The sequence below is a fragment of the Oncorhynchus masou genome, chromosome 16 (assembly GCF_036934945.1).
Source record: "Oncorhynchus masou masou isolate Uvic2021 chromosome 16, UVic_Omas_1.1, whole genome shotgun sequence".
In the NCBI taxonomy this organism is placed as follows: domain Eukaryota; kingdom Metazoa; phylum Chordata; class Actinopteri; order Salmoniformes; family Salmonidae; genus Oncorhynchus; species Oncorhynchus masou.
The window spans coordinates 26,964,554-26,991,894 of record NC_088227.1 but is presented as its reverse complement, the minus strand read 5'-3'; the positions used below and the strand labels follow the sequence as shown (position 1 = coordinate 26,991,894).

Sequence of the window (27,341 nt, the reverse complement as noted above, 5' to 3'; positions counted from 1 at the left end):
ATATCTCGCAATCATGAAACACCATTGGTGACACCAAGGTAAGACTCAAGAACTGTCAGATAAGAGAAGAAACCTTTTTGCCTGTCAAGACCTGAACCCAGACAGTTGTCAGTAACGGGTCTGCTACAATCATTTAATCACTGGTAAGTCGAGTCTGATCGATTTCGAGTTTAGTTTGGCTGTTATGCTAACCAAGTGTGAACAACAACTCTAAATTGGCCAAAATTAGCTAGCTAGATAGCTTGTAGTCTAGCAATTAACATGTGTCGTGTGAGTAAAGTTTTTGGGAAGCTGTTTTTCACCATAAAAATGCACCATTCTAACAGGATTGCATGCCTCTGTCATCGTATATTTGCAGACAAATGTAAGCCTACAATTCCTAATGTTATGAGTAGATTGGATATTAATAATTTAGGCTATTTAATAAGCACGTAGTGGTATAGGTATATAGGCTATATCAGATACGTTTCTGCTACACTTTGACTGGTGACATTTTCAATCATTTTTCATACGATGGTAGCCTAGGCCTACTCTACTGATCAATAAAACCGATCTTGTCTTGAATGCAACCATGTAATCTAGGCCTATGAAAAAGGGGCCCTGGCTGAAAGGGAGCCAATTTGTCAAAAGTACATTTTAGCTAACTCTTTTCCTAACCTGCTGCCTGAACGATCGTAATCTGCTACGAAATGTCAAATATGACGTTCATTTGACAACTGGATCCCTTCTAGCCATGACCATGGGAGATGCAAATAGTACAATATTATGTCCATATAGCCCAGAGGACATTATTGCCAAAACTTGTGGTCATCATATATGATAAAACAATGATTTGTTTAACTTTATTCATAAGAGGAAGGACAATTTATATGGACATTGCAGCATAGGACAAAGGCCTCAATGGGATAGCACAACCTGTATTGACTATTGGTTGTTCAAGCCCAACAGATTTAAATCTTTATCACACTAAAACACATGAATTAATCACAACCAATCAATATTTAAAGCCCTGGCGGTATAGGTGCCATTCTAACATCAGGTGGGCTTTTCATTTACTTATGTACTACTGTAGGTTCACCAGCTGACCTCTCAAGACACCCATGTCAACTGGATTACCACTGAAGATGCGCAATGCTGCAGCAGCATCAGTTTCTACTTCTTCCCCATTTTCCAGATATGAAAGGAGACATCCCTCAATTATACAATATGGTTGTTATATGCTGTGCTTTGATAAATCTAAACGATTGTTGTGCCATTTGAGTAGAGCACCTTCACCTTGTCGTCATAGAAAAAGTGCCCTCTTACACCATATTAATAAATCAAATGTAATTTGGAAGGTGTAAAACTTGTTTACGATATTGTAAAAGTATTTTACTTTAATAACAGGCTACATTGTTGTATGGGTGAAATAAAGTATTGTCATCTCTGCGTTGCCTAGCCCCATTGAATAAAACGTATTCTTATACCCCAACTATTTTCTTTCTTTACAATTTGACTGTGTATGCTATGTGTTTAATGTAATTGTGGTAGTCTTTAAGCAAAGCATCTTCATTAGCACCTCCAAGTGCCACTCAGACCTTCTTGGATAAAATTCTGGCATTGAACACATTTACATAAAGTATTCAGACTGTTTGATGCACCTTTGTCAGCGATTACAGCCTTGAGTTTTTTGGGGTCAGACACTAAAAGATTGGGAGAAATTCCAAATACAGGCGTGGCATTCCCCTCTGCAGATCCCCTCAAGGGCTGTCATGTGCCTTTTTACTGAGGCGTGGCTTTCTGGCCACTCGACCATAAAGGCCTGCTTGGTGGAGTGCTGCAGAGATGGGAGAACCTTCCAGAAGGACAATCTCCAGAGGAACTCAAATGCTGTCAATCAGGTTCTTGGTCACCTCCCTGACCTTCTCCCCAGATTATTCAGCCCTAGGAACAGTGGCGGTTCCAAACTTCTTCCATTTTTTTTTTAAGAATGATGGAGGCCACTTGGGGACCTTCAATGCAGCAGACTTTTTTTTTTTTGCCACCCTTCCCCAGATCTGTGCCTCGACACAATCCTGTCTCAGAGCTCTATGGACAATTCCTTTAACCTCATGGCTTGGTTTTTGCTCTGACATGCACTGTCAACTGTGGGACCTTTACATAGACCTGTGTGTGTGCTTTTCCAAATGACGTTAAATCAATTGAATTTACCGCAGGTGTACTCCAATCAAGTTGTCGAAACATCAAGGATGATCAATGGAAATGGGATGCACCTGAGCTCAATTTCAAATCTCATAGCAAAGGGTTTAAATATTAATATAAATAAGGGATTTCTGTGTTTTGTATATTTGCAAAAATGTCTAAACCTGTTTTCACTTTGTCATTATGAGGTATTGTGTGTAGATTGGAAAAGAAAATGTAACAATTTTAGAATAAGACTAATAAATGTTTATCAGTTTAAAAGGACTGCAATTCTAATGTCATCCTTTGATATATCAAGAGTGCAATGCACCCTGTGAAATACTTAGAGCTCAACATTTCAGTGAACAATATTTCACAAGTCATGAGGTACTATAGCACCCCAGCAGCAGCCTCTGTGGACTCTCCAAAAGCCAAAAACCTGTGCAGCTTAAATTCAAAGTCTATGGGCTGCTCCTGAGGAGCTCTGTACTTTTTGGTCATAGTGGAGCCCAGGTAGGAGATAAGCTCACAATTCTCCTCAAATGACGCCAGCTTCTTCTTGTACTTCTGGCGGATGTAGTCCGAGTTCCTGGGGTTGAAGGCTGAGGAAAGGAGAGAGGGATGGAGGGAATAGGGAGGGAGCACAGGAGGAAAGAATGGACAAGCAAGATAATGCAGAGTCAAATTATAATCCGAGACCAATGCACTGCAAATATAGCATGGCCAGGGACCGTGTGACATTATGATGACAAACTTGGGTGTGTGAAGAGCCTTAAGGCTCCTTTCTTTTTGCATACCTTTCAAATAAAATGCCAGATAATGGAGTGCCGATCTCTTCGGACTGAGGTAGGGGAACTTTGGTTTGAGACAACCGACGGCAGTCAGAGCTTTAATGATAGATCTTGCCATGCCCTGATATGGAACACAACCTCTGGTCAACATACAGTATGTCACATGCACTGTAGTGTAAGTACACTTCAGCTATTTTTATTCAGATTAAGTCCCTCCAGTATTTACATCCAGAGTGCCTCCCGGTGTGTTTGAGCCTCAGTCTCACCTGTTCCATGTAGCCTAGCATGGGCAGGGAGGTGAGCTGCACAGGCTCACTCATAGGAGGCAGCTTGTCGGGCAGCTTCTGGTTCCAATAGGTCTCAGGTAACCTGAGAGGAGGAGCAAGAAGTTGGAAGAGAACTGGTTTGGGTTACCTAACAATATTCAAATTGATAATTTGAGATCACACCAGGTTCATTGCATCAGTCTATTACTGACCTCAGAAACCTGTCCTGTTTCTGTTCGTTCTCGAAAATGTAGATTTGTTCCCGATATTCCACAGAGTACTCCACGCTTCCACGAACCAGGGCCTCATACCTGAGGAGAGTTTCAAACTAAAAGCAATACATCTCAAAGGCACTAAATATGAAACGGAATCAACTGAGAGTCTATAGCAAGCAGCCTGTCTGGGAGGTAGGATGAGAGCATCAATCTGTGACGTTGTAAGGTTGGACTCAGGTGCAGAGAAGAGAATCACCAGCATCAAGAGCAACATCATTGATATTTACAGAGAAAAGAGTTGGCCCGAGAATTGAGCCCTGTGGCACCCCCATAGAGACTGTCAGAGGTCCGGACAACAGACCCTCCGATTTGACACACCGAACTCTATTTGAGAAGTAGTTGGTGAACCAAAAAAAAGACAGGGCAGGATGGATATAGTTCTATAACAGTTTGGGTCTGTCTCCCCCTTTGAAGAGAGGGATGACCGCGGCAGCTTTCCAATCTTTGGGGTTCTCAGACGATATGAAAGAGAGGTTGAATAGGCTAGTAATAGGGGTTACAACATTTTATGCGGATACTTTTAGAAAGAGAGGGTCCAGATTGTCTAGCCCAGCTGATTTGTAGGGATCCATATTTTGCAACTCTTTCAGAACATCAGCTGTTTGGATTTGGGTGAAGGAGAAGCGGGGGGAGTTTGGGCAAGTTGCTGCAAGGGGTGCTGAGGTGTTGGCCGGGGTAGGGGTAGCCAGGTGGAAAGCATGGCCAGCTGTGGAAAAATGCTTATTGTGACAGTGTTTCCTATCCTCAGTGCAGTGGGCAGCTGGGAGGAGGTGCTCTTATTCTTCATGGACTTTACATTGTCCCAAAACTTTTTGGAATTAGTGCTACAGGAAGCAAATTTCTGTTTGAAAACTGACTGAGTATATTGGTTCCTCACTTCCCTGAAAAATTGCATATCGCGGGGGCTATTCGATGCTAATGCAGTACACCACAGGATGTTTTTTGTGCTGGTCAAGGCCAGTCAAGTCTGGGGTGAACAAAGGGCTCTGTTCTTAGTTCTACATTTTTTGAATGGGGCATGCTTATTTAAGATGGAGAGGAAAGCACTTTTAAAGAGCAACCAGGCATTCTCTACTGACGGGATGAGGTCAATATCCTTCCATGATACTTGGTCCAGGTCGGTTAGAAAGGCCTGCTCGCTGAAATGTTTTAGGGAGCGTTTGACAGTGATGAGGGATAGTCATTTGACCGCGGACCCATTATGCACGCAGGCAATGAGGCAGTGATCGCTGAGATCCTGGTTGAAGACAGCAGAGGTGTATTTAGAGGGCAAGTTGGTCAGGATGATATCTAAAGAAGGTGCACATGGTTAAAGATTTTGGGTTGCATCTGGTAGGTTCCTTGATAATTTGTGTGAGATTGAGGGCATCTAGTTTAGATTGTAGGACGGCCGGGATGTTAAGCAAGTCCCAGTTTAGGTCACCTAACAGTACGAACTCTGAAGATAGATGGGGCGATCAATTCACATATGGTGTCCAGAGCACAGCTGGGGTCTATAACAAGCGGCAACGGTGAGACTTTCTGGAAAAGTTGATTTTTAAAACAAGAAGCTCGAATTGCTTGGGCACAGACCTGGATAGTATGACAGAACACTTCAGGCTAACTCCTCCCCCTTTGCTGTTCTATCTTGTCAGAAAATGTTTTAGTTAGGTGTCACGACTTCCGCCGAAGTCGGTCCCTCTCCTTGTTCGGGCGGTGTTCGGCAGTTGACGTCACTGACCTTCTAGCCGTCATTGATCCATTTTTTATTTTCCATTGGTTTTGTCTTGTCTTCTTTCACACCCGTTTCCAATCCCATTAATTACATGTTGTGCATTTAACCCTCTGTTTCCCCTCATGTCCTTGTCGGAGATTGTTTATTGTATGTGTTGTGCTAGTCATGTGTTGGTGTGCGACGGGTTTTGTACCCACTTTTATTATTTTTTGTATATTATGGTTTTTGGAGTTTATGAGCGCTTATTACACAACTCCGTTTATACCAAGTTCGTTTTCCTGCGCCTGACTTCCCTGCCACCTACACGCACTCATTACATTAGGGATGGAAATTTCAGGATTGTAGGTGGCCTTCCTAAGCCAGGATTCAGACACGGCTAGGACATCTGGGTTGGCGGAGTGTGCTAAAGTAATGAATAAAACAAACTTAGGTAGGAGCCTTCTAATGTTGACATACACTAAGTTAACTGTGCCTTTTAAACTGCTTGGAAAATTCCAGAAAATTATGTCATGGCTTTAGAAGCTTCTGATAGGGTAATTGACATAATTTGAGTCAATTGGAGGTGTACCTGTGGATGTATTTCAAGGTCTACCTTCAAATAGAGTGCCTCTTTCTTTGACATCATGGGAAAATCAAAAGAAATCAGCCAAGACCTCAGAAAAAATTGTAGATCTCCATAAGTCTGGTTCCTCCTTGGGAGCAATTTACAAATGCCTGAAGGTACTACGTTCATCTGTACAAACAATAGTACGCAAGTATAAACACCATGGGACCACGGAGCCATCCTACCACTCAGGAAGGAGACGCGTTCTGTCTCCTAGAGATTAACATACTTTGGTGCGAAAAGTGCAAATCAATCCCAGAACAGCAGCAAAGGACCTTGTGAAGATGCTGGAGGAAATGGGTACAAAATTATCTATATCCACAGTAAAAAGAGTCCTATATCGACATAACCTGAAAGACCGCTCAGCAAGGAAGAAGCCACTGCTCCAAAACCCCCACAAAAAAGCCAGACTACGGTTTGCAACTGCACATGGGGACAAAGATCGTACTTTTTGTAGAAATGTCCTCTGGTCTGACGAAATAAAAATAGAACTGTTTGACCATAATGACCATCGTTATGTTTGGAGGAAAAGGGGGAGGCTTGCAAGCGGAAGAACACCATCCCAACCGTGAAGCATAGGGGTGGCAGAATCAAGTTGTGGGGATGCTTTGCTGCAGGAGGGACTGGTGTACCTCACAAAATAGATGGCATCATGAGCCAGGAAAATTATGTGGATATATTGAAGCAACATCTCAAGACATCAGTCAGGAAGTTAAAGCTTGGTCGCAAATTGGTCTTCCAAATGGACAATGACCCCAAGCATACTTTCAAAGTTGTGGCAAAATGGCTTAAGGACAACAAAGTCAAGGTACTGGAGTGGCCATCACAAAGCCCTGATCTCAATCCCATAGAAAATGTGTGGGCAGAACTGAAAAGTCGTGTGTTAGCAAGGAGGCCTACAAACCTGACTCATTTACACCAACTCTGTCAGGAGGAATGGGCCAAAATTCACCCAACTTATTGTGGGAAGCTTGTGGAAGGCTATCTGAAACGTTTGACCCAAGTTAAACAATATAAAGTCAATGCTACCAAATACTAATTGAGTGTATGTACACTTCTGACCCATGGGGAATGTGATGAAAGAAATAAAAGCTGAAATGTATCATTATCTCTCCTATTATTCTGACATTTCACATTCTTAAAATAAAGGGGTAATCCTAACTGACCAAAAACACACATTTTTACTAGGATTAAATGTCAGGAATTGTGAGAAACTGAGTTTAAATGTATTTGGCTAAAGTGTATGGAAACTTCCGACTTCAACTGTACCTAATTACTGGCATATTCCAAACTTGAGACCTCTTAAAAATCCAGAGACCTACAGAGAACCCATGCCCCCCTGTGCCAGCATTGAAGAAGACTGGTACTATAATGAATAGATAGGAGTAAAGCCAGTGTTTGGCTACCTCTGCCTCCCATCCAGGTAGGTGACGGGGCAGTAGCCCTTCATCTCCACCTGCTTGGGGAACCTGGCCTTCACCTGGCCGGCCGTCAGCTTCTTGGGCAACATGTGGGAAGGGGGGAGAGCGTGTGGGCAGCCCGGGATCACAAACTGTTCTGGAGTCTCAAGGAAGAGCTTTTGTAGATAGGGGTACAAGGCAAAGAGAGAAATCAATATAATTTTACAATCTGTTAATAGTTATTGTGATGTAATCATATACATTATACCTTTTAACCACAGATCTCAAAGAGCACTTTACACACATTACATGCAGGTAAGTCACCAAATCATTGATGACTGTCACCAGGTATGAGACCCACCTCCAGGTACTCCCGAGAGCACATCTTGTAATAGTGTCCCCTGAACTCAGCTGCCAGCTCCAGAGATGTAGTGAGAGAACAGTCCACCAGGTGTCGATGGAGGGCGAGGCTGACAGGGCAGTAATAGCTAAACTCACCCAGCCGAGACTTTAGCTCCTTTGGTGTGATGCACAGCCTGTCGATGCTAGCTGCATGGCCTGTAGGGGCCAGGGTCAAAGACATAGGAGAAGCAGCAATCTCATAAGACTTTAATATTTTCTGAACAAAAAAATTAACAATATGAAAGATTTTACTGAGTTACAGTCCATATGAGGAAATAAATGTATTCGGCCCTAATCTATGGATTTCACATGACTGGGAATACAGAAATGCATCTGCTGGTCACAGATACCTTAAAGGACAAGGGCCTCACAATGGGCCTCAGGATCTCATCACAGTAATTATGTGCATTCAAAGTGGCATTGATAAAATGCAATTGTGAGGGCCTCCCGGGTCGTGCAGTGGTTAAGGGCGCTGTACTGCAGCGCCAGCTGTGCCACCAGAGACTCTGGGTTCGCGCCCATGCTCTGTCGTAACCGGCTGCGACCGGGAGGTCTGTCGTGCGACGCACAATTGGCCTAGCGTCGTCCGGGTTAGGGAGGGCCTGGCCGGTAGGGATATCCTTGTCTCATCGCGCACCAGCTACTCCTGTGGCGGGCCCGGCGCAGTGCACGCTAACCAAGGTTGCCAGGTGCACGGTGTGTCCTCCGACACATTGGTACGGCTGGCTTCCGGGTTGGATGCGCGCTGTGTTAATAAGCAGAGCGGCTTGGTTGGGTTGTGTATCGGAGGACGCATGACTTCCAACCCTCGTCTCTCCCGAGTCTGCATGGGAGTTGTAGCGATGAGACAAGATAGTAGCTACTAACAATTGGATACCATGAAATTGGGGAGAAAAACGGGGGTAAAATTCAAAAAAATAAAAATGCAATTGTGTTTGTTGTCCTTAGCTTATGCCTGCCCATGCCATAACCCTACCGCCACCATGGGCCACTCTGTTTACAACGTTGACATCAGCAAACAGCTCACCCACACAATGCTCAAACATAGTCTGTGGTTGTGTGGCCGGTTGACATACTGCCAAATTGTCTAAAACAAGTTTGAAGGCGGCTCATGGTAGATAAATGAACTTTCAATTCTCTGGCAACAGCTCTGGTGGACATTCCTGCAGTCAGCATGCCAATTTCATGCTCGCTCAAAACTCTGTGGCATTGTGTTGTGTGACAAAACTGCACATTTTAGAGTGGCCATTTATTGTCCCCAGCACAGGGTGCACCTGTGTAATGATCATGATGTTTAATCAGCTTCTTGATATGCCACATCTGTCAGGTAGATTTTTACCTTGGCTAAGGCAAAATGCTCACTAACAGGGATGTAAACAAATATGTGCACAAAATTTGAAAGAAATAAGCTTTTTGTGCATAATTTATGGAACATTTCTGGGATCTTTTATTTCAGCTCATGAAACATGGGACCAACACTTTACATGTTGCGTTTATATTTATGTTCAGTGTAGAAATAAAATAATTACCAAAGTGAATAGGCATTTTCTATAGTCTCTCTAGACTGCATACAGTGCCTTGCGAAAGTATTCGGCCCCCTTGAACTTTGCGACCTTTTGCCACATTTCAGGCTTCAAACATAAAGATATAAAACTGTATTTTTTTGTGAAGAATCAACAACAAGTGGGACACAATCATGAAGTTGAACGACATTTATTGGATATTTCAAACTTTTTGAACAAATCAAAAACTGAAAAATTGGGCGTGCAAAATTATTCAGCCCCCTTAAGTTAATACTTTGTAGCGTCACCTTTTGCTGCGATTACAGCTGTAAGTCGCTTGGGGTATGTCTCTATCAGTTTTGCACATCGAGAGACTGAAATTTTTTCCCATTCCTCCTTGCAAAACAGCTCGAGCTCATTGAGGTTGGATGGAGAGCATTTGTGAACAGCAGTTTTCAGTTCTTTCCACAGATTCTCGATTGGATTCAGGTCTGGACTTTGACTTGGCCATTCTAACACCTGGATATGTTTATTTTTGAACCATTCCATTGTAGATTTTGCTTTATGTTTTGGATCATTGTCTTGTTGGAAGACAAATCTCCGTCCCAGTCTCAGGTCTTTTGCAGACTCCATCAGGTTTTCTTCCAGAATGGTCCTGTATTTGGCTCCATCCATCTTCCCATCAATTTTAACCATCTTCCCTGTCCCTGCTGAAGAAAAGCAGGCCCAAACCATGATGCTGCCACCACCATGTTTGACAGTGGGGAAGGTGTGGTCAGGGTGATGAGCTGTGTTGCTTTTACGCCACACATAATGTTTTGCATTGTTGCCAAAAAGTTCAATTTTGGTTTCATCTGACCAGAGCACCTTCTTCCACATGTTTGGTGTGTCTCCCAGGTGGCTTGTGGCAAACTTTAAACAACACTTTTTATGGATATCTTTAAGAAATGGCTTTCTTCTTGCCACTCTTCCATAAAGGCCAGATTTGTGCAATATACGACTGATTGTTGTCCTATGGACAGAGTCTCCCACCTCAGCTGTAGATCTCTGCAGTTCATCCAGAGTGATCATGGGCCTCTTGGCTGCATCTCTGATCAGTCTTCTCCTTGTATGAGCTGAAAGTTTAGAGGGACGGCCAGGTCTTGGTAGATTTGCAGTGGTCTGATACTCCTTCCATTTCAATATTATCGCTTGCACAGTGCTCCTTGGGATGTTTAAAGCTTGGGAAATCTTTTTGTATCCAAATCCGGCTTTAAACTTCTTCACAACAGTATCTCGGACCTGCCTGGTGTGTTCCTTGTTCTTCATGATGCTCTCTGCGCTTTTAACGGACCTCTGAGACTATCACAGTGCAGGTGCATTTATACGGAGACTTGATTACACACAGGTGGATTGTATTTATCATCATTAGTCATTTAGGTCAACATTGGATCATTCAGAGATCCTCACTGAACTTCTGGAGAGAGTTTGCTGCAATGATAGTAAAGGGGCTGAATAATTTTGCACGCCCAATTTTTCATTTTTTGATTTGTTAAAAAAGTTTGAAATATCCAATAAATGTTGTTCCACTTCATGATTGTGTCCCACTTGTTGTTGATTCTTCACAAAAAAATACAGTTTTATATCTTTATGTTTGAAGCCTGAAATGTGGCAAAAGGTCGCAAAGTTCAAGGGGGCCGAATACTTTCGCAAGGCACTGTATATTACCGGTGCGTATTTTCTCCAGGTAGGTGTGGATGTGTCTCATGCTCATGCGGGCCTCATCCAGGATTCTGTTCCAGACCCACCACTTGGAGTTGTGTCCATCCACAGAGACCCAGTTCTGGTAATGCTGCTGGTAGTGCTGCCTCACCGCCTCCACCTCATGCTTGAAATTAGAGTTACGGATGTTCAGGATCTGGGGGCTGTCATGCATCAGGTGGGGACTGCCAGGGGAGGGGGGATAATTAAGTGACAGTTTAAGCCAAAATGATAACAAGATGAATCCATGTCCCAGGTAATCTGTTGTGTAGATGCAGCTACATGCCCTCAATCTTAAATGAATTGGAAGCATAGACACTGTCTAAGTTTATTAATTTCAGGACGTGCTGAACTTTCCTATTCATTTGAGCTTGATGCATATAGCTGGATGTACAGTACACAATAGTTTTGTTCTCTCTGGTAGAGCCATCTAGTGCCACTCCTCTGACCTGTTGGGTTTCATCTTGTCCCTGAGGCCTCTCTTTAGCACCTCCACGGTGTCCAGCTGCAGCTCCACCACAAGCACTGGGATAATGCTCCGAGCCTCCATCAAATCAGCCTGCTTACGCGTCATAGGGAAGCCATCCAACACGTACCTGAGATAGGGAAGGAAATACAGTCAATAGAATATGTCATGGAAATAGAATGAATAGCCTAGTCAACCTTCTGGTTGGCATACAATGAAATGTTGCTTTTGGTCTGTTCAATACAACCTTTTTCCAGCTTTTGATTGGTCTGCATGGGATCATCAAATTACTGTCTCACTGGGAATTACTGACTTTTAACGTTTTATGACATCATTCAGAATGAGGCCAGACACGAGAAAGAGGGAAATTGAACACTGCCTATATTTTTCAGCCAAGGTTAGCTGCCTTACCCTCTGGTGCTGCAGACCAGGCTCATGAGGGCTACCTCCAGACACTGGATGGCCAATTCATCTGGCAAGGTGTGGCCCTGGGAGAGGTGCTTCATCATCTGGGTGGCCAGCTCTGTCCTACCCTGGCTGGCCAGCACAGTCCGCATCACGTCCCCAATGGACAGACGAGTCAGGCTGTACTCATGGGCAAACATCCTCGCCACTGCACAACACATATAGATATGGGTGTGTTCTCTGTTTGGGGAAGCTAATGTACAGCTGGATTGGCAGAACTGTCCTGAGATGGTCTTAAATCAAAGTTTGTGTTAGAGAGAATCAAATCTTAATGCATTGTTTGACAAGTTACAATAAAGTGAGTTTAGTGCATTCATAGAGGAGAAAGAGTTTAAGAATCAAATAAACATATTGCAAACAATCCTTACAAAAGTGAATTACATTCACTTACCACAGAGATGAATTTGTGATGAGAACAGTGGTGTAAAGTACATAAGTAAAAATACTTAAAAGTAGTACTTAAGTCATTTTTTGGGGTATCTGTACTGTACTTCACTATTTTTTTATTATTTTTTTTACTTCACTTCATTCCTAAAGAAAATTATGTACTTTTTACTCTACACATTTCCCTTACACCAAAAAGTACTCATTACATTTTGAATGCTTAGCAGGACAGGAAAATTGCCTAATTCACACAATTATCAAGAGAACATCCCTGGTCATCCCTACTGCCCCTGATCTGGCAGACTCACTAAACACATGCTTCATTTGTAAATGATATCTGAGTGTTGGAGCATGCCCCTGGCTATCCGTAAATTAGAAAAACTAGAACATTATGCCATCTGGTTTGTTTAATATAAGGAATTTTCAATGATTTATACTTTTACTGTTGATACATAACTTTATTTTAGCAATTACATTTACTTTTGATACTTAAGTATATTTAAAATCAAATACTTTTAGACTCAAGTAGTATTTTACTGGGTGACATTCACTTTTACTTTAGTCATTTTCTATCAAGGTATCTTAACTTTTACTCAAGTATGACAATTGGTTACTTTTTCCAACACTGGATGAGAACTTGTGTAATATGCCTTTATGTGTTGTGAACTCTGACCTGTGGTTTTGCCTGACTTGGGGGGTCCGATAATGACCAGTTTGATGGGAAGGGAGGGGTTGGGTTTGGGCTGCTTCAGGTACTTGATGGGGTTGAGGATGAAGGTGTTCCTCGTCTCCTTGGAGGCGAAGAAGTAGATGAACTGGTGGAAGAGCACGGGGTAGGATGTGTTCAGGGGACCCTGCACTGGCTGGATCAGGTCTCCCTCTGTGTACTAAAAGAGGAACACATGGGATCTGCTATCAATCACATTACAACATACAGGGATAAACAGAAAGTCAGTAGAAGATAAAAACACTTATCACACTATGAAGAAGTCCGCATCCACTGAATTAAGCGGATTGGGATTTGAATAGAGAGAGTGTGGGTATATCCCGGTTTATACTGACCTTGACGGGGTCCCAACAGCCGAAGAAGCTGTTATACTTGAAGGAATAGCAGAGCAGCTTGCGGGCCAAGGTATAGCTGATGGGCTGGCACTTGTGGAAGTGGGCCTCCCTGTTGGTCACCAGAGGCTGAACCTTCTGAAGCAGCTGGTAACGCACGATCCTGGACTTACGGCCACCGTTGATGGTCAGCTTAGGGATCTGGTTTTCATCCAGGAGTTCCTGAACAACAAACAAACAATTTTATACTCTGTACTGATACCCTGTGTATCTTGTTTTTTGTGTTATTATTTTTCACATTTCTCTCTGCATTGTTGGGAAGGGCCCATTTCACCTGTTGTTTACGAAGCATGTGACAAATAAAATGTGATTGGATTTATAATGGCACTTTGGGTTACAAATGTATTATTATTATAATGCCTGTAACTATATTAAGGCCTGTTCATAGCTGGACAATATGTTTGTCTCTGTACCATCATCCTAGTGAAGTTGGCGTCGTCTGTTTCAAAGCGTTCCCCGATCTCCATCTCCAGCCTCTCCTCAGCAGCCGCTTCTGTCTCCTCATCCTCCCCATCATCCTCCTCGTCCAGAGTAAACTCCTCAATCAGCATGGCTTCGATCTCCTCCATCCCCTCCTCTTCCTCATCAAACTCCTCCTCATCCTCCTCATCCTTCACCTGGCACACAGAGAGAGACTGTAAGGACCAGTGGATGACAGAGTCCCTACTTATCAGGGTCTAATCATAAACTCTTCCCAAACTAATATAGCACAGACCCATATCAGCCTCAAAGAGTCACAGCATCTGTGCTTGTGGCAATGAAGGACTACCTTTGCAGCTGGTTGCTTTGAGGCATGCTCTGCCATGAGCTCAGCCCTCCTCCGGGTGATGGCCTCCTCCTGCATCAACAGAAAGAGAGATTGAGGGGGGTGGGGGAGGAGGAGGTATATAGATGAGAGAGAGAGAGAGAGATTTGGAGAAGGATAGAGAGGAGGGGGAAGATAGGGAGTGAGAGTGTGTTAACATGACCTCTAACACCTGCCTTGAGCATTGAGCCTCTACTTTCTCCACCTTCTCCCCCACTTGGCTCCCTGTCCTGAAGCCCTAGTCATCTGCCCTGCTCTCCTCTCACCCGTATTTTGTGGCGTAGATCCCTGACTTGTCTCAGCTGTTCTCTCCTGCGGTCACGGCGTTCTCTCCAGCTGGCTAGGCGGGGGGGCAGCAGGCGCCGCACGACGTCTCTCACGTCCACCGTCATGACCACGGCTGCGTCCGGAAACAGCCGGCGCTCCACCATGAAGGACACGTCCTCAGGGTTCTGGGGGAAACCCTCCAGGATGAACCCTTTCGATCTGGGGTAGGGAGGGGGTGCAGCAAATCAGTCAAGATGGGAAGTCAGTGGGTCGAGAGTGCCTTGTGTGTCAAGATAAGTGTGTGTGTGTTAGTGAAATGTCTTGGTACTTGTATGGCTCCTGGTCCCAGAACTGTGGCAGCATCACATCCATGATCTCCTGAGGCAGAGGCTCTCCATCAAACAGATAGGACTTAATTGCCTCCTCCTCATCACTCAGCCCCACCCCCTGCTAGCAACATACACAGCAACACAGATAGCCCACCATTCAATCCCTGGGGAACAAGCTGAAATACTGCACCATAACAACTGTGATATGTGACAGTATCATATCCTTTACCTCTGCTGCTGGGGCTTCCTCTGGGCTGTCCTTCCCACTGTGTTTTTCCTCCTCGTCCATAGAGAGCACTGCTGCCCCTCCCTGTGCCTGCAGCAGAAGGGCTTCCAGGTCCTCAAGAGGTTCCTCGGGGGGTTCCACCTCATCAGAGTAGGGCACGCGGGCCTGGGTCTTCCCCAGGATCAGCTCCTGCAGGCACTCTCTGAACTGGATGTGAAAAACCCCCAGTTTCTCCGCCAGCCATTTCCCGTGGGTGGTCTTATCAGAGCCCCTCGTACCCAGCAGGAAGACTCTCAGAGCTGGGGCCTGGAATGGGGACGAAGGGGAGGTGGAGAGGAAGAGGGATAGAATATGGGGGTCAAGTGGAATCATTATTTTATCATGGATTCACTTGTCTTAGCTATTTGGTCATTTCAGACATTCATAGATTCAATTGTTCAACAAGTTATCCAGTAGCTCTTACTTCCTCACTGTTTCTCTCTGTCCCTCCCTCCCTCCTCTCCTACCTGCAATAGCTGTGTGTGTGAGACGTATGTCTCAGGGCTCAGTAAGAAGCGTTCCCTGGCCTCAGTACTAGAGAAGTAGTAGGCTTTCTCTCTGTACTTGGCAGCATATTCATCCAGACAGGGGATCAGTGCCCCGTTCTCCTTCAGGGACACGGGACAGAAGTGTTGGGTGTCCCCCATCACCCTCTTAGACGCTGCCTCCTCCTGGATACAGTAGGGAGAGAGGAGAGAGGAGAGAGGGAACGTCTTAAAAATGTCACAGAAAAACAGCAGTATGGGATGATGGTAAACAGACATGGACCAGATGTTTTTGGTTAGAATACCTATACTGTGAAGTCTGAAGCAATTTTATTTTCAGCTGCAGTGCATTTAATTGGAGAATGTGTACAAGAAATGTGTAAGGTCTAAATTGCCAACTACTATACGTCATTAGTGGGTTTCTCCATGTAGGACGTACGCCTGTCTCCTGTTCCTCCTCTCCCTCTGCCTCCTCAGGTTTCTCCAGCTCAGCCAAGGCCTGAGCATCCTCCTCCTCCTCATCCAGGTCTACTCCTGACAGCTCCCAGCCCACGTACTTAAAGGGCTCTTGGGAAAACACACATCAAGGTTATTAGGTACCTAAAGTGCCTTCAGAAAGTGTTCTCCGCCCTTGACTTTTCCTTATTTTGTTGTGTTACAGTCTATCATTTGTGTCACTAGCCTACACACAACAACCTATAATGTCAAAGTGGAATTATGTACAGAATACAAATATTCCAAAACATTCATCCTGTTTGCATCAAGGCACTAAAGTAAAACTGCAAAACATGTGGCAAAGAAATTAACTTTTTGTGTTGAATACAAAATGTTATATTCGGGGCAAATCCAATACAACACATTACTGAGTGCTACTCTCCATATTTTCAAGCATAGTGGTGACTGCATCATGTTATGGGTATGCTTGTAATCGTTAATTAAGGATAAAAAAATTTACAGAATCGAGCAAAGCACAGGAAAAATCCTTGAGGAAACCTGGTTTAGTCTGCTTTCCACCAGACACTGGGACATTTATTAAACTTTCAGCGGGACAATAACTTAAAACACAAGGCCAAATCTACACTGGTGTTGCTTACCAAGAAGACAGTGAATGTTCCTGAGTGGATGAGTTACAGTTTTGACTTAAATCTACTTGAAAATCTATGGCAATACCTGAAAATGGTTGTCTAGCAATAATCAACAACCAATTTGACTGAGCTTGAATAATTTTGAAAAGCATAATGGGCACATGTTGCACAATCCTGGTGCGGAAAGCTATTAGAGACATACCCATGAAAGACTCACAGCTGTAATCGCTGCCAAAGGTGCTTCTACAAAGTAATGACTCAGCAGTATTGACTCAACTTACGTAAATTAGATACTTAATTTTCAATACATTTGCAAACATTTCTAAAAACATGTTTTCACTTTGTCATTATGGGCTATTGTGTGATTCTGATAACTATGTGACGTATAGGTGAGAATATATATATTTTTTAATTAATTTTGCATTCAGACTCTAACACAACAAAATGTGGAATAAGTCAAGGACTATGAATACATTCTGAAGGTGCCTTATAACTCTGTCCTCTGCCACACTGTTTGACCAAGCCAGTATAGTCACTCAACCTCAAACACTGCCATACTCTCAGTACCCTGCCATACTCTCAGTACCCTGCCATACTCTCAGTACCCTGCCATACTCTCTTTTACCAGCACAAAAAACCCACATGTACACACCCTGAGCCCCCCACCCCCTCCACCTACACAAACACCCTAAGCGGAAAACTCACTCTCCATGTGGAAGACCATCTCCTGGACCAGGTCCTCAGGGCTCTTGCCAGAGGTCTCCAGTACATTGTAGCTGCCTGTGATAGAGGACTCCATGCTCTCCCAGTCCATCACAAACTGCTTCAGCTGCAGCTTGAATGGGTTCATCTCTGGACCGTCTGGATAGCCTCTCTTCCACACTGCAGGTAGAGTCACACACATATATATATATATATATATATATATATAAAAGAGAGAGAGAGAGAGAGAGAGAGAGAGAGAGAGAGAGAGAGAGAGAGAGAGAGAGAGAGAGAGAGAGAGAGAGAGAGAGAGAGAGAGAGAGAGAGAGAGAGAGAGAGAGAGAGAGAGAGAGAGAGAGAGAGAGAGAGAGAGAGAGAGAGAGAGAGAGAGAGAGAGAGAGAGAGAGAGAGAGAGAGAGAGAGAGAGAGAGAGAGAGAGAGAGAGAGAGAGAGAGAGAGAGAGAGAGAGAGAGAGAGAGAGAGAGAGAGAGAGAGAGAGAGAGAGAGAGAGAGAGAGAGAGACGGCACTTTACATCAGGGATATAATAATAATAATCATCATATCACAAAACAATAAAATGTTTTCACATTGCTCAGATGGTCATTGCTCAGTCTTACCTCCACCTTTTATGCTGACGGTAGGTGGGCTTTTATCAGCATCGTCTGCATCAGATTTTGCAGAGCCTTCTGCAAAGCAAATTAAGAGGATACATTGAAGATAGATATGAGTATACAGAAAATGTGATCGTAAAAGGCAGCATGATGTGAGAAGCATACCAGTAAGTCATGTTTTTGAGGATCGAGATCGAGAATGACAACATTTAGTTAAAATGGAACAGTACCCTCCACCTCCTCTTGCACTGCCTCCAGTTTGGCCTGAGGATCTGTTGGCTTAGGATCCTCCTCTGGGTCCTGCTGCATACGGTTTCTACAGAAGGCCACAAACACACATACAGCAAGTTGAAACTGGTTAACCCAACCATCCATGTTGGCTCCAACAATGCAGAGGACCAACACATCATCCCCCCTCCATTTTAGCTCTACTCACAAGGAATCTTGAGCCTCCTGGGCCTTCTGTTTCTGCTGTTCTTCAAGCCTCTTGATTACCTTGTCAACCTCCTCCCTGTTCTGTTCATACATCCTCTTCAATACTACCCTACCTGCAACAGAAATATTCTACATTGGTATAGAACTACAAATATGGTAGTCTTCAGATGAATAATACAAAGGCATTACTATGGTAGTATTTGTAGTTTTGAGTTATAGATTCTCCCACCTTCCCCATCGTTGTCTTTCAGGCAGAACAGGATATCGGGCATGATCCCATCGTGGAGATCCTGAATGGTGGCCAACTGGGACCTGTTCCTGGGAAAGTTGTCCAGCACCCACCCTCTCTTGATCTCTGAGTCTGCATCGGCCATCTCAATCTGGAATACTCATTTGATAGAGAACATCAATGCCATTCCACAAGGCATAGCTTTTTCAATGTGGAAGGATACTGTGCACACGTTCAACTATTTAATCTTCAAGGTAATTTACTTGACTTCAGACAAACCTCTCTGATGTGATTCTCCAGCACCTCTGCATACAGGTCCAGAGAGGGCGGGGTTACAACCTGCTCCGCCTCCTTTAAAGCCTCCTCCACGATGGCCTGTACATCTGGGTGCTCCTCTGTCACCTCCATCATCACTGTATCCCAGCAGCAGCAGCAACAACAACGACAACAACACCTCAGCAGACAGTCAAACAGAGTAACTGACAAGTAGTGGGACTGTATGGTTGTGTTGCTCACCTTCCTCAGTCTGTTCACTCGAGGAGTGGGTCGTGGATGTCGCTGTGGGATGACATCAGAATTACCAGTTAGACTAAATGTGTATGTCTATTAGGCAGCACTTACCTGTTTGTTGGTTAGAGTCTGATTTACTCACCTGAATCATTGTCATCAGACTCCTCCTCACTGATGTTGGATCTCATGTTTACTGCAGGAAATCCACATTTGATTACATTTGACTAAATGCTCATTCTATAAATGCTTTGCAGATGACAACACAAGAAACCGAGCAAAGGATTGATACACTTCTTCACCATGCATTCGTCATCATCACCACCATAATCATCCCATCACTCACTGGACCCGTGGGTGGCGTCCAGTTCCATCTTGACCTTGACCCGCTCGATAGCCATGAGGGTGGAGTCTCTCTTGACCTTCTCCAGCATGTCCTGTTTGACCTTGGCGATGACTGGCTTCATCAAGACCTCCATGTCCACCAGCTCTGCTCCGTAGTGCTGGGCCAGTAGGGCGCACAGCGTGCTCTTGCCTGCACATGGAGGCCCAATCACAGACACCTTGCAGGGCGGCCGCGGCATGGGTGGCAGGAGGTACCGCCGCGGGTTCAGCATAAACTTCCCCAAGGCCTCCTGGGAAGACAGGATGTAGATTTTGTCCATGAACCTGAAGGGGAGCGGGAAGGAGAGTTAATGGCTGGAATGTGTAGACACAAGCAACAGAGACACGCACACACACTCTCGCTGTCACGCCCTGGTCTTAGTATTTTGTGTTTTCTTCATTTGGTCAGGCCAGGGTGTGACATGGGTTTTGGTATGTGGTGTGTTTTGTCTTGGGGTTTTTCACAGGTATTGGGATTGTGGCTTAGTGGGGTTTTCTAGCTTAGTCTATGGCTGTCTGAAGTGGTTCTCAATCAGAGGCAGGTGTTTATCATTATCTCTGATTGGGAACCATATTTAGGCAGCCATATACTTTGAGGGTGTCGTGGGTGATTGTCCTTGTTCCGGTCTCTGTGTTACGTTGTACCAGTATAGGCTGTTTCAGTTTTCGTGGTATTTCTTGTTTTGTAGTGTTTGTGGTTAGTTGTTTTCATTAAACATGAATCTCAATATCCACGCCGCGTTTTGGTCCGACTCTCCTTCACCTGAAGAAAGCAGTTACACTCACTCACCCCACAGAGAACTCGGGCTTTCCCTTGATGATCTTGCCTTCCTTCAGGGCCACAGGACAGGCTCTACACCAACGACTCCTCCTCCACCTGAACCCAGGGGCCACTGTCTTAGAGGAGGACATGGTCCGCAACAGCTCCTCCTGAGAGAAGACATCAGCACAGACAGCCAATGGCAGTTACTATCCCATAGCATTGGGCTACCATAACCTGTTAACATTGTGCTAGCCAGCTACATTGCGTGCTGCTCAAGGACCATTGACTAATCTTACAATAATAGATCTGAGTTTAGGGTTTTCCACACAAACAGTAGCATAAGCGAGAGGCTGACCGTGTCAATCTCATCAGGCAGCTCTTCCTCGTCGATCTGGAGCAGCCGAAGGGGGACAGCAACCCTCCTCACTGCCATGGACTCCAGACGGAAGAGCACTGACTACACCAGGGACAAAACCATAAACAACCAGCTAGTCAACCAGCAATTAAAACACAGAAGTCAGTCTTTACCTACAGGGACAGTCACTGTGGTTAATTGTAGAATGGATAATGAAACTGCAGCCAACTCAAGGGTTTTCAATGTGACTAATGTATTGACAGAGGATTAAGGGTTGCGTTGCTTATTCCCTCAGAAATTGAACTCCTCTTTCCAAGAACCCCCTCTGATCCCACCATGAACAGTTCCTCAGGGTTTTTATTCCCATCCAGCTCAAACAGGTGCAGGGAAGCATGGTCTGCCATGTAGTCCTGGAAACAAACAGCATGTCAAACAGCATGTCGGTAGCCATGGCAGTTAACCAGAACAGAGAACTATGTCCATCTAGTAATACACTACATCTCTATCACTGATCAAGATAGAACACTTGATGATGAGTCAACAAAGTGAATGGAGTTGTTGTCAGAAATTGGCAGCCATTTTAGGTGTGTCCTCTTCAGGCCTCAGTACGCTCACCTCTAGAGGTCTGAGAATGGTGTCCTTGTACAGGAGAACCCTGCGGTAGGCGTTCTCTGGGAAGTTTTCCTGCGCTCGCACCAGCTGGGTAATCATGTCCTTCTGCAGCTCGCGCTCCTCCACCTGATCAACAAGTAAGCAACCGACTAAATAAACAAACAAACAAATCACATAGAATAGAGTAAAACAACATCTCCAATAAGGGTAGTATCAATCTGTTCATGTTGGCTGCACCTCCTCTGCCTCCTCCAGCTCCCCTTCCTCCTCTTCCCCCTCATCCTCGTCTGTCTCATTCCTTTTCTTGGTGGTCTCTTTCTTCACAGGGTCCCACTGCTCCCTGAGGAACACCCTGCCTGTCAGGGGGTGCTGCCTCTGGCCCGCTAGGCGGTGGATCAGGTCCCTGTCCGCACACTGGGGATGGAACAGCTCAATAGAATAAGTGGATAGAAAAGTAATGCAATGAGGATACTTCAGGCCAAGGACAGTTTCAGGATTTTACTGTTAATTCACGGTCGATGGTGTAGTGTAATGGGCGTAACTAGCTGTAAAAGTTTGGCTGTGTCTTGTTAATTCAGCACAAGGCACAGTAAACTAACTCAAGGGAGAAGAAGATAACCTTGATGTTTATGATGAAATCAGGTGCCAGTCTCAGGTTCTTGATGAACTCAATCTGCTCCAGTATCTTCAGGTACTCCTCTGACATGGAGGGCAAGCAGCTCAGCACATAACCTGCCATACAACACAATACTGACATTTTCCTGAAACTGCACACACTTCAAACATACACAAAAATGCAGCACTGTGTTGAATCTAGTGAGTATAATGTAGTTAGGGATTAAGGAACAACGAAACAATGTTGATTAGGCTAGCAAAATTAGTTGAATTACCGTAGTGCTCAACCTCTGGTGACTTGAGTCTGTCCAGAATCAGCTGGACCACCATCTCTTCTGAGATACTTTTCCCTTCATTCAGAATCTCAAGAAGCTGAAACCATAAGATGGGTAGTTAAAAAGTCATTCATGTAAATCTGCTACTGTACAGCAAAACTCACCTCTACTCCTTGAGCTCTTTGATCATTGATGTGTTGGTTGAGCAATTCTGTGTCTGAAATTAATGTATAAAGACGTGTTCAGATACAGAAAAGGAGAACAGGACATGATATTAGGAACAGAAAAACAGGTTGAGATAGGGAATATTTACCATCAATCAAGACACACTTCCAGGACTGGGCTAATTTTGTGGCAAGAGTAGATTTGCCAACCCCCTGTATAGAATAACAATATAGTAGGTCAGTGTGTGTGTGTGTGTGTGTATGTGTGTGAACCATTTTGATAACTCACTGGCTTCCCAATAATGATGAAGCAGGTCGGTTTGGCAAGAAGAAGCTCAATCTCAGCTTCATCCTCAATGAGGTTGTCAACATAAGTGTTCATGACTGGGGTTTCTAGAACATTTGATGATACTTCCTCTGAAATATGCAATGACAAACAGCCACGAAAGAATGTTATCATTTCAAGCAGTTGACAATCAGCTGAAAAGGTTGTTGTAACCAACTGTCACAGGCAAACTCTAAACTGTTAGCTAACGTTAGACAATTTTGAATACCCCTAGTACTACCTAGACAGTGAGTGGTTTAATCATACTGCAACGACATAAGCTAGCTAGCTACATTTGAAATGACATTTAACTTACCATTTAATAATTTTCCATCTGTTTGACTAGGTACTCAAAACAAGTTAGCCATGGTTATGTGCCTGTTATCCATATCATTTTCTCATGCCTCAACTTTGTTGTGCGAGCGTAACCATAGTAACCCAAGCCCGTACAGGGACTTTTAAATCGCTTTATATCGCGTCCTTTTTGACCGTGTGAGGACCCGTCTCAGCGGAAGTTTGTGACAGTCACCTGATCCAAACAAACGCATGATCAGGGAGGTGCATTGCAAATTAGTTTGCTTTTCTGTATTTGGCACTGCTGTCAAATTGGGTTTTTGATTAAGCATGGTTTGAAACAACATCTTAAGGAGCAGTTTAACATGCCTCGTATCAGCTAACGACATTTGGTGAGTCATATGGTAGCGATATGTTGTCAAACAAGCCAACATTGGGTGCAATCATTACGCCGATTCTGTTGAAAGACGTTTCACAGAAAACCGTTTCCTCCAAACGATAAACGCAAGCGAGAGTTTCTATTGGACAAATTCAGGTCGTTCCCTCCCCGTTATGTTCCGTTTGCTTTATTTGTTTTCGTTTGGTTCTAAAACTGGTGACGGTTTCTCTTAATGAATACACCCATGCTCGCCATGGTTTGGCACTATCTTACTGACGGTGACAATGTCAGCTAGCTACAATGTTTCCACTTTTATAGCAGTCATCTTTAATGCAACAGATGTATTGCTTGTTTATAACTTTAACGTATTCTGTTTGTCAATTGACTTGAAGTTGACATCCTCGAATCTCTCTAATATCCTTCCCCAGTGTGAACTCCACAAAAAGCAGCTGACAGTCTCGTCCATCGAGTTTGTGAAGTTGGTCTTCGTCAAATCTTCACCATGCCTCTGTCAGCAGCCGTCATCAGTGGAGTGCAGAAGTTGGTTCTGTACGAAACTAGAGCCGTACGTTTCACAGTATTTCCCCTAGACTTGATGAATGCATTCTTCTCTCAAACATGGGCAGGAGGAAGCCTTCCATACGTTTTGCACATAATGCATAGCTTATTTATTAACACATGAAGTATATGGTTGGTATGTCCATATTACATTGTCTTAACTGTCATTTATAAACTATTACAAGGTGTTGGATATTTAGTCACGATTGCATTCAATATCTCAAATGGAAGACAATATTTTTAGCAGACCATTTACCCATTGTCTTATGTTATGACCTATTGTTTACAGTACATTAACACTAGATGGCAGTATGGGCACTGATATAACGCAGTTTCTCTGGACCCCGCAACGGCGAAGTTCGAGTACCGATTGCTGTCCCTGGTGCTGAAATAGCGACATGTCTGTGTGTGTGTGCATGCCTATCGATTCGATGATAGGCTTTCTGTGGTGCCAGGTCTTAGCTTTGCTTTAAATAATGGATACATGTTCATTGGTGGGCTTCTTTGCACGTGGTTTTCTTATGTTAAGCCTAACATTTCACGAAGCTATACACCATGTCTCAATGCTGCCATTTTTTAAATGCTGACTGGTGGCAATGATGTAATACTTGTTCAGTAATTAAAGTTGGAAATTCAAACATTGCAGATTTAATAATAAATGTTCGATGCAACAGCATACTTGTTATATATATGTATAGGCTACCTGAACCTGCATGACATGAGCCATCCTCATGCTCTCTCCCAGCTTCGATAGAAAGTTATTGTGCATAAAACCAGTCCTTTAATGCCAAATAAGTCCGCCCACCCTAAAAAAAATAGCTTACTTGTGGTTGTTTCATTATGCAGTGTACGGTCTTTATATCTATATACTGTATCTAGCTGCTATTAATAAACTTTAAATTTCATTTTATTACACAGAAAATAAAGGTAAAAAGTAGTTGGCTTGAGGATAAATTCAGCCACAATTTTTTTGTTGAACTCAGTGGGTTGTGTGCGGCTAATAGCCTACCCAAATGGGCTGCTATATTCAAGGTAAATTAAATAAAATTAGATCCAAATTGAGAGACTTCCCTGGTCTCCTGAAGTCCTCCTTTTTGTGCAAATGTTTTCACCATGGCCTGTAGGTCCAGGTTGCATTACTGACTGTTTTCTATACTGAGTATTGCCAACCCAGAGTCTTTCCTGACACATTGTGCATTATTTGTCCATGGCGTTGCACACAATTAAAATTTAGTCTTGAATTATGCATGCCAAGATATACCAGAGATAAGGGACTGTTGTTATTACAACCATACAACTCCAATGCCGGTTCACCAGTATGAACGAAATTGCAAACATCTTTGTTTTTGTTCAAGTCCTCAAGAACTGTTGTCTGCTAAATATTATAATCTGATTATAATCTGGCAGCAATTAAGGTGAATGATAAACTCAAAGATTTTACAGAACTGCTGTATTTGAAGCACAACCCTGTAGCTACCATCCCTGTAGCTCTCACGTCTACAGAGAAATCGTTTTCTAAACAACAATAAAAATCATAAAGGACTACCTAAGAAACATTAGGCTCTGTCTGATATGTGCTTTTGAACACACTCATTGCACTGGTGCCGTCGTAGCCTTAACTACGGCATTTGTTCACTGAAGTACTAATTACTTTTTAGAGGGTCAACTATTTTATAACAAAATAAAATGGACTGCGGCTGCGGTGGTGTCTGGAATGCCAGTATGGGTAGGAGTATGTTGTAACATCTAAACATACAGTGGGGCAAAAAAGTATTTAGTCAGCCACCAATTGTGCAAGTTCTCCCACTTAAAAAGACGAGAGAGGCCTGTAATTTTCATCATAGATACACTTCAACGATGTCAGACAAAATGAGGGAAAAACATCCAGAAAATCACATTGTAGGATTTTTAATAAATTTATTTGCAAATTATGGTGGAAAATAAGTATTTGTTCAATAACAAAAGTTTATCTCAATACTTTGTTATATACCCTTTGTTGGCAATGACAATTGGTGGCTGACTAAATACTTTTGCCCCACTGTATACCTTTTTACAACACAAAGTTACTTGCAGCTGCATTCAGAAGACGGACAGAGATGGGTCCTCATACTAAAATAACTGATAATCATCAACTTGATTTGATGCATCAGAAGTGTTAATGCTGGGCTGGAACAAAAGCGCGCAAACGCTATGGGTCTCAGCAGGACAGCCTAGGATTGAGTAACACGTTTTGTGAAGAGCCAGCATTGACTACGTTGTAAGAGTTTCAGGTCAGCCCTGCCCCTTTCATTGGCTCACTCGTGTTCAGACATTAGCAACACAGAGGTGTAGATGATAGGTAGAACAGGACAGAATTACCTCAGTTCCAGACTGTACACGTGTTCATACTGGTCGTCCCCACATCAAATCTCACACCCATATAGAAACACATAAGGGTCGGAAGAAAGAGACTCATGTAGCATCTTAATTGTGTTAGTGAGAAAAATCCTGCATGAAAAAGAAAAGCATGTCTTGTATTAAACACTGTTTTAAATTGTACTTTTCTCTCATCTTCTATCGACCAAAGCACTGCTTTCATCCCAGTGAGGCTCGATGTTTCATCCATGATGTACTTTATTGTGTAATGTAATCACACACTTTCATGTGTTCTTTGATTACAGAGGTATTTCCTTGTGGGGAGCAATCACGCCCAAACCAAACACCGTGTTCTGAAAATCGACCGCACTGAGCCCAAAGACCTGGCGATTATTGATGATAAGGTGAGTTGCTGCACGTACAAGCACTGTACATGACACAAACTGTTCACACCCCTCTTGTTGGTGGAGAGAATTCTGCAGATTTAAAGCTTATTTCCTGTAATTCTATTCATTTTGTTATGGGGTGCAAAGAAAATTTAGACGTTTTAAAGCTTATTGTCTTGCAATTTTATACATTTGCCTAATGTGTATTCATGTGATATTGGAGTGACAATGAAAATTACAAAAATGGCAAACATTAAAAAATATAAATAAATTATGAGCATGGCCTTATTTCTATTACAGCATATTGGCTGACTGTCATTCATATTCCATTCACCCAGCTCAATGTAACAGCGATAGGTTTAGACTACTACACGATACTCAAACTTTCCCTATACCCATGATGAGGTTGCTACAACCTAGCATATGAATAAAAGTTTACAACGTAGATGCACACAGGTTGAGAGAATTTTGAGCTATTTTTTATTTTATTTCACCTTTATTTAACCAGGTAGGCTAGTTGAGAACAAGTTCTCATTTGCAACTGCGACCTGGCCAAGATAAAGCATAGCAGTGTGAACAGACAACACAGAGTTACACATTGAGTAAACAATAAACAAGTCAATAACACAGTAGAAAGAAAGGGTCTATATACATTGTGTGCAAAAGGCATGAGGAGGTAGGCAAATAATTACAATTTTGCAGATTAACACTGGAGTGATAAATGATCAGATGGTCATGTACAGGTAGAGATATTGATGTGCAAAAGAGCAGAAAAGTAAATAAATAAAAACAGTATGGAGATGAGGTAGGTATATTGGGTGGGCTATTTACCGATAAGACTATGTACAGCTGCAGCGATCGGTTAGC

The 27,341-nt window shown here is 43.4% G+C and overlaps 2 protein-coding genes across 3 annotated transcripts in view; one reads left to right on the top strand and one right to left on the bottom strand.

Annotated features, from left to right (window-relative positions):
* Window positions 1–827: 827 nt before the first annotated feature.
* ak9 (adenylate kinase 9) lies at window positions 828–22,921 on the bottom strand. The gene is made up of 37 exons (XM_064991349.1): window positions 22,467–22,921; window positions 22,327–22,390; window positions 22,178–22,230; window positions 22,014–22,110; window positions 21,743–21,855; window positions 21,361–21,537; window positions 21,127–21,249; window positions 20,847–20,921; window positions 20,512–20,613; window positions 20,184–20,323; window positions 19,356–19,678; window positions 19,155–19,205; window positions 19,019–19,060; window positions 18,782–18,915; window positions 18,503–18,653; window positions 18,275–18,386; window positions 18,069–18,154; window positions 17,845–17,913; window positions 17,230–17,406; window positions 15,879–16,006; window positions 15,422–15,625; window positions 14,919–15,221; window positions 14,689–14,810; window positions 14,360–14,579; window positions 14,058–14,126; window positions 13,702–13,905; window positions 13,232–13,450; window positions 12,843–13,056; window positions 11,732–11,933; window positions 11,304–11,450; window positions 10,822–11,039; window positions 7,572–7,768; window positions 7,217–7,386; window positions 3,430–3,528; window positions 3,218–3,320; window positions 2,958–3,072; window positions 828–2,762 (listed from the first exon to the last, which is right to left on the bottom strand). The coding sequence occupies exons 1-37, from the start codon at window positions 22,635–22,637 to the stop codon at window positions 2,551–2,553; spliced, it is 5,406 nt and encodes a 1,801-aa protein (XP_064847421.1). The 5' UTR covers window positions 22,638–22,921; the 3' UTR covers window positions 828–2,550.
* A 95-nt stretch (window positions 22,922–23,016) lies between these two features.
* Window positions 23,017–27,341, top strand: part of fig4a (FIG4 phosphoinositide 5-phosphatase a) — a 98,602-nt gene continuing 94,277 nt past the window's right edge. The window contains exons 1-3 of one of the 2 annotated variants that reach the window (XM_064991347.1): window positions 23,017–23,188; window positions 23,604–23,740; window positions 26,394–26,492. In XM_064991347.1, coding sequence (XP_064847419.1) covers window positions 23,678–23,740; window positions 26,394–26,492 — 162 coding nt within the window. In that variant the 5' untranslated portion in view covers window positions 23,017–23,188; window positions 23,604–23,677. The remainder of the gene's footprint in view (window positions 23,189–23,603; window positions 23,741–26,393; window positions 26,493–27,341) is intronic. The other variant, XM_064991348.1, reaches the window with a different exon arrangement.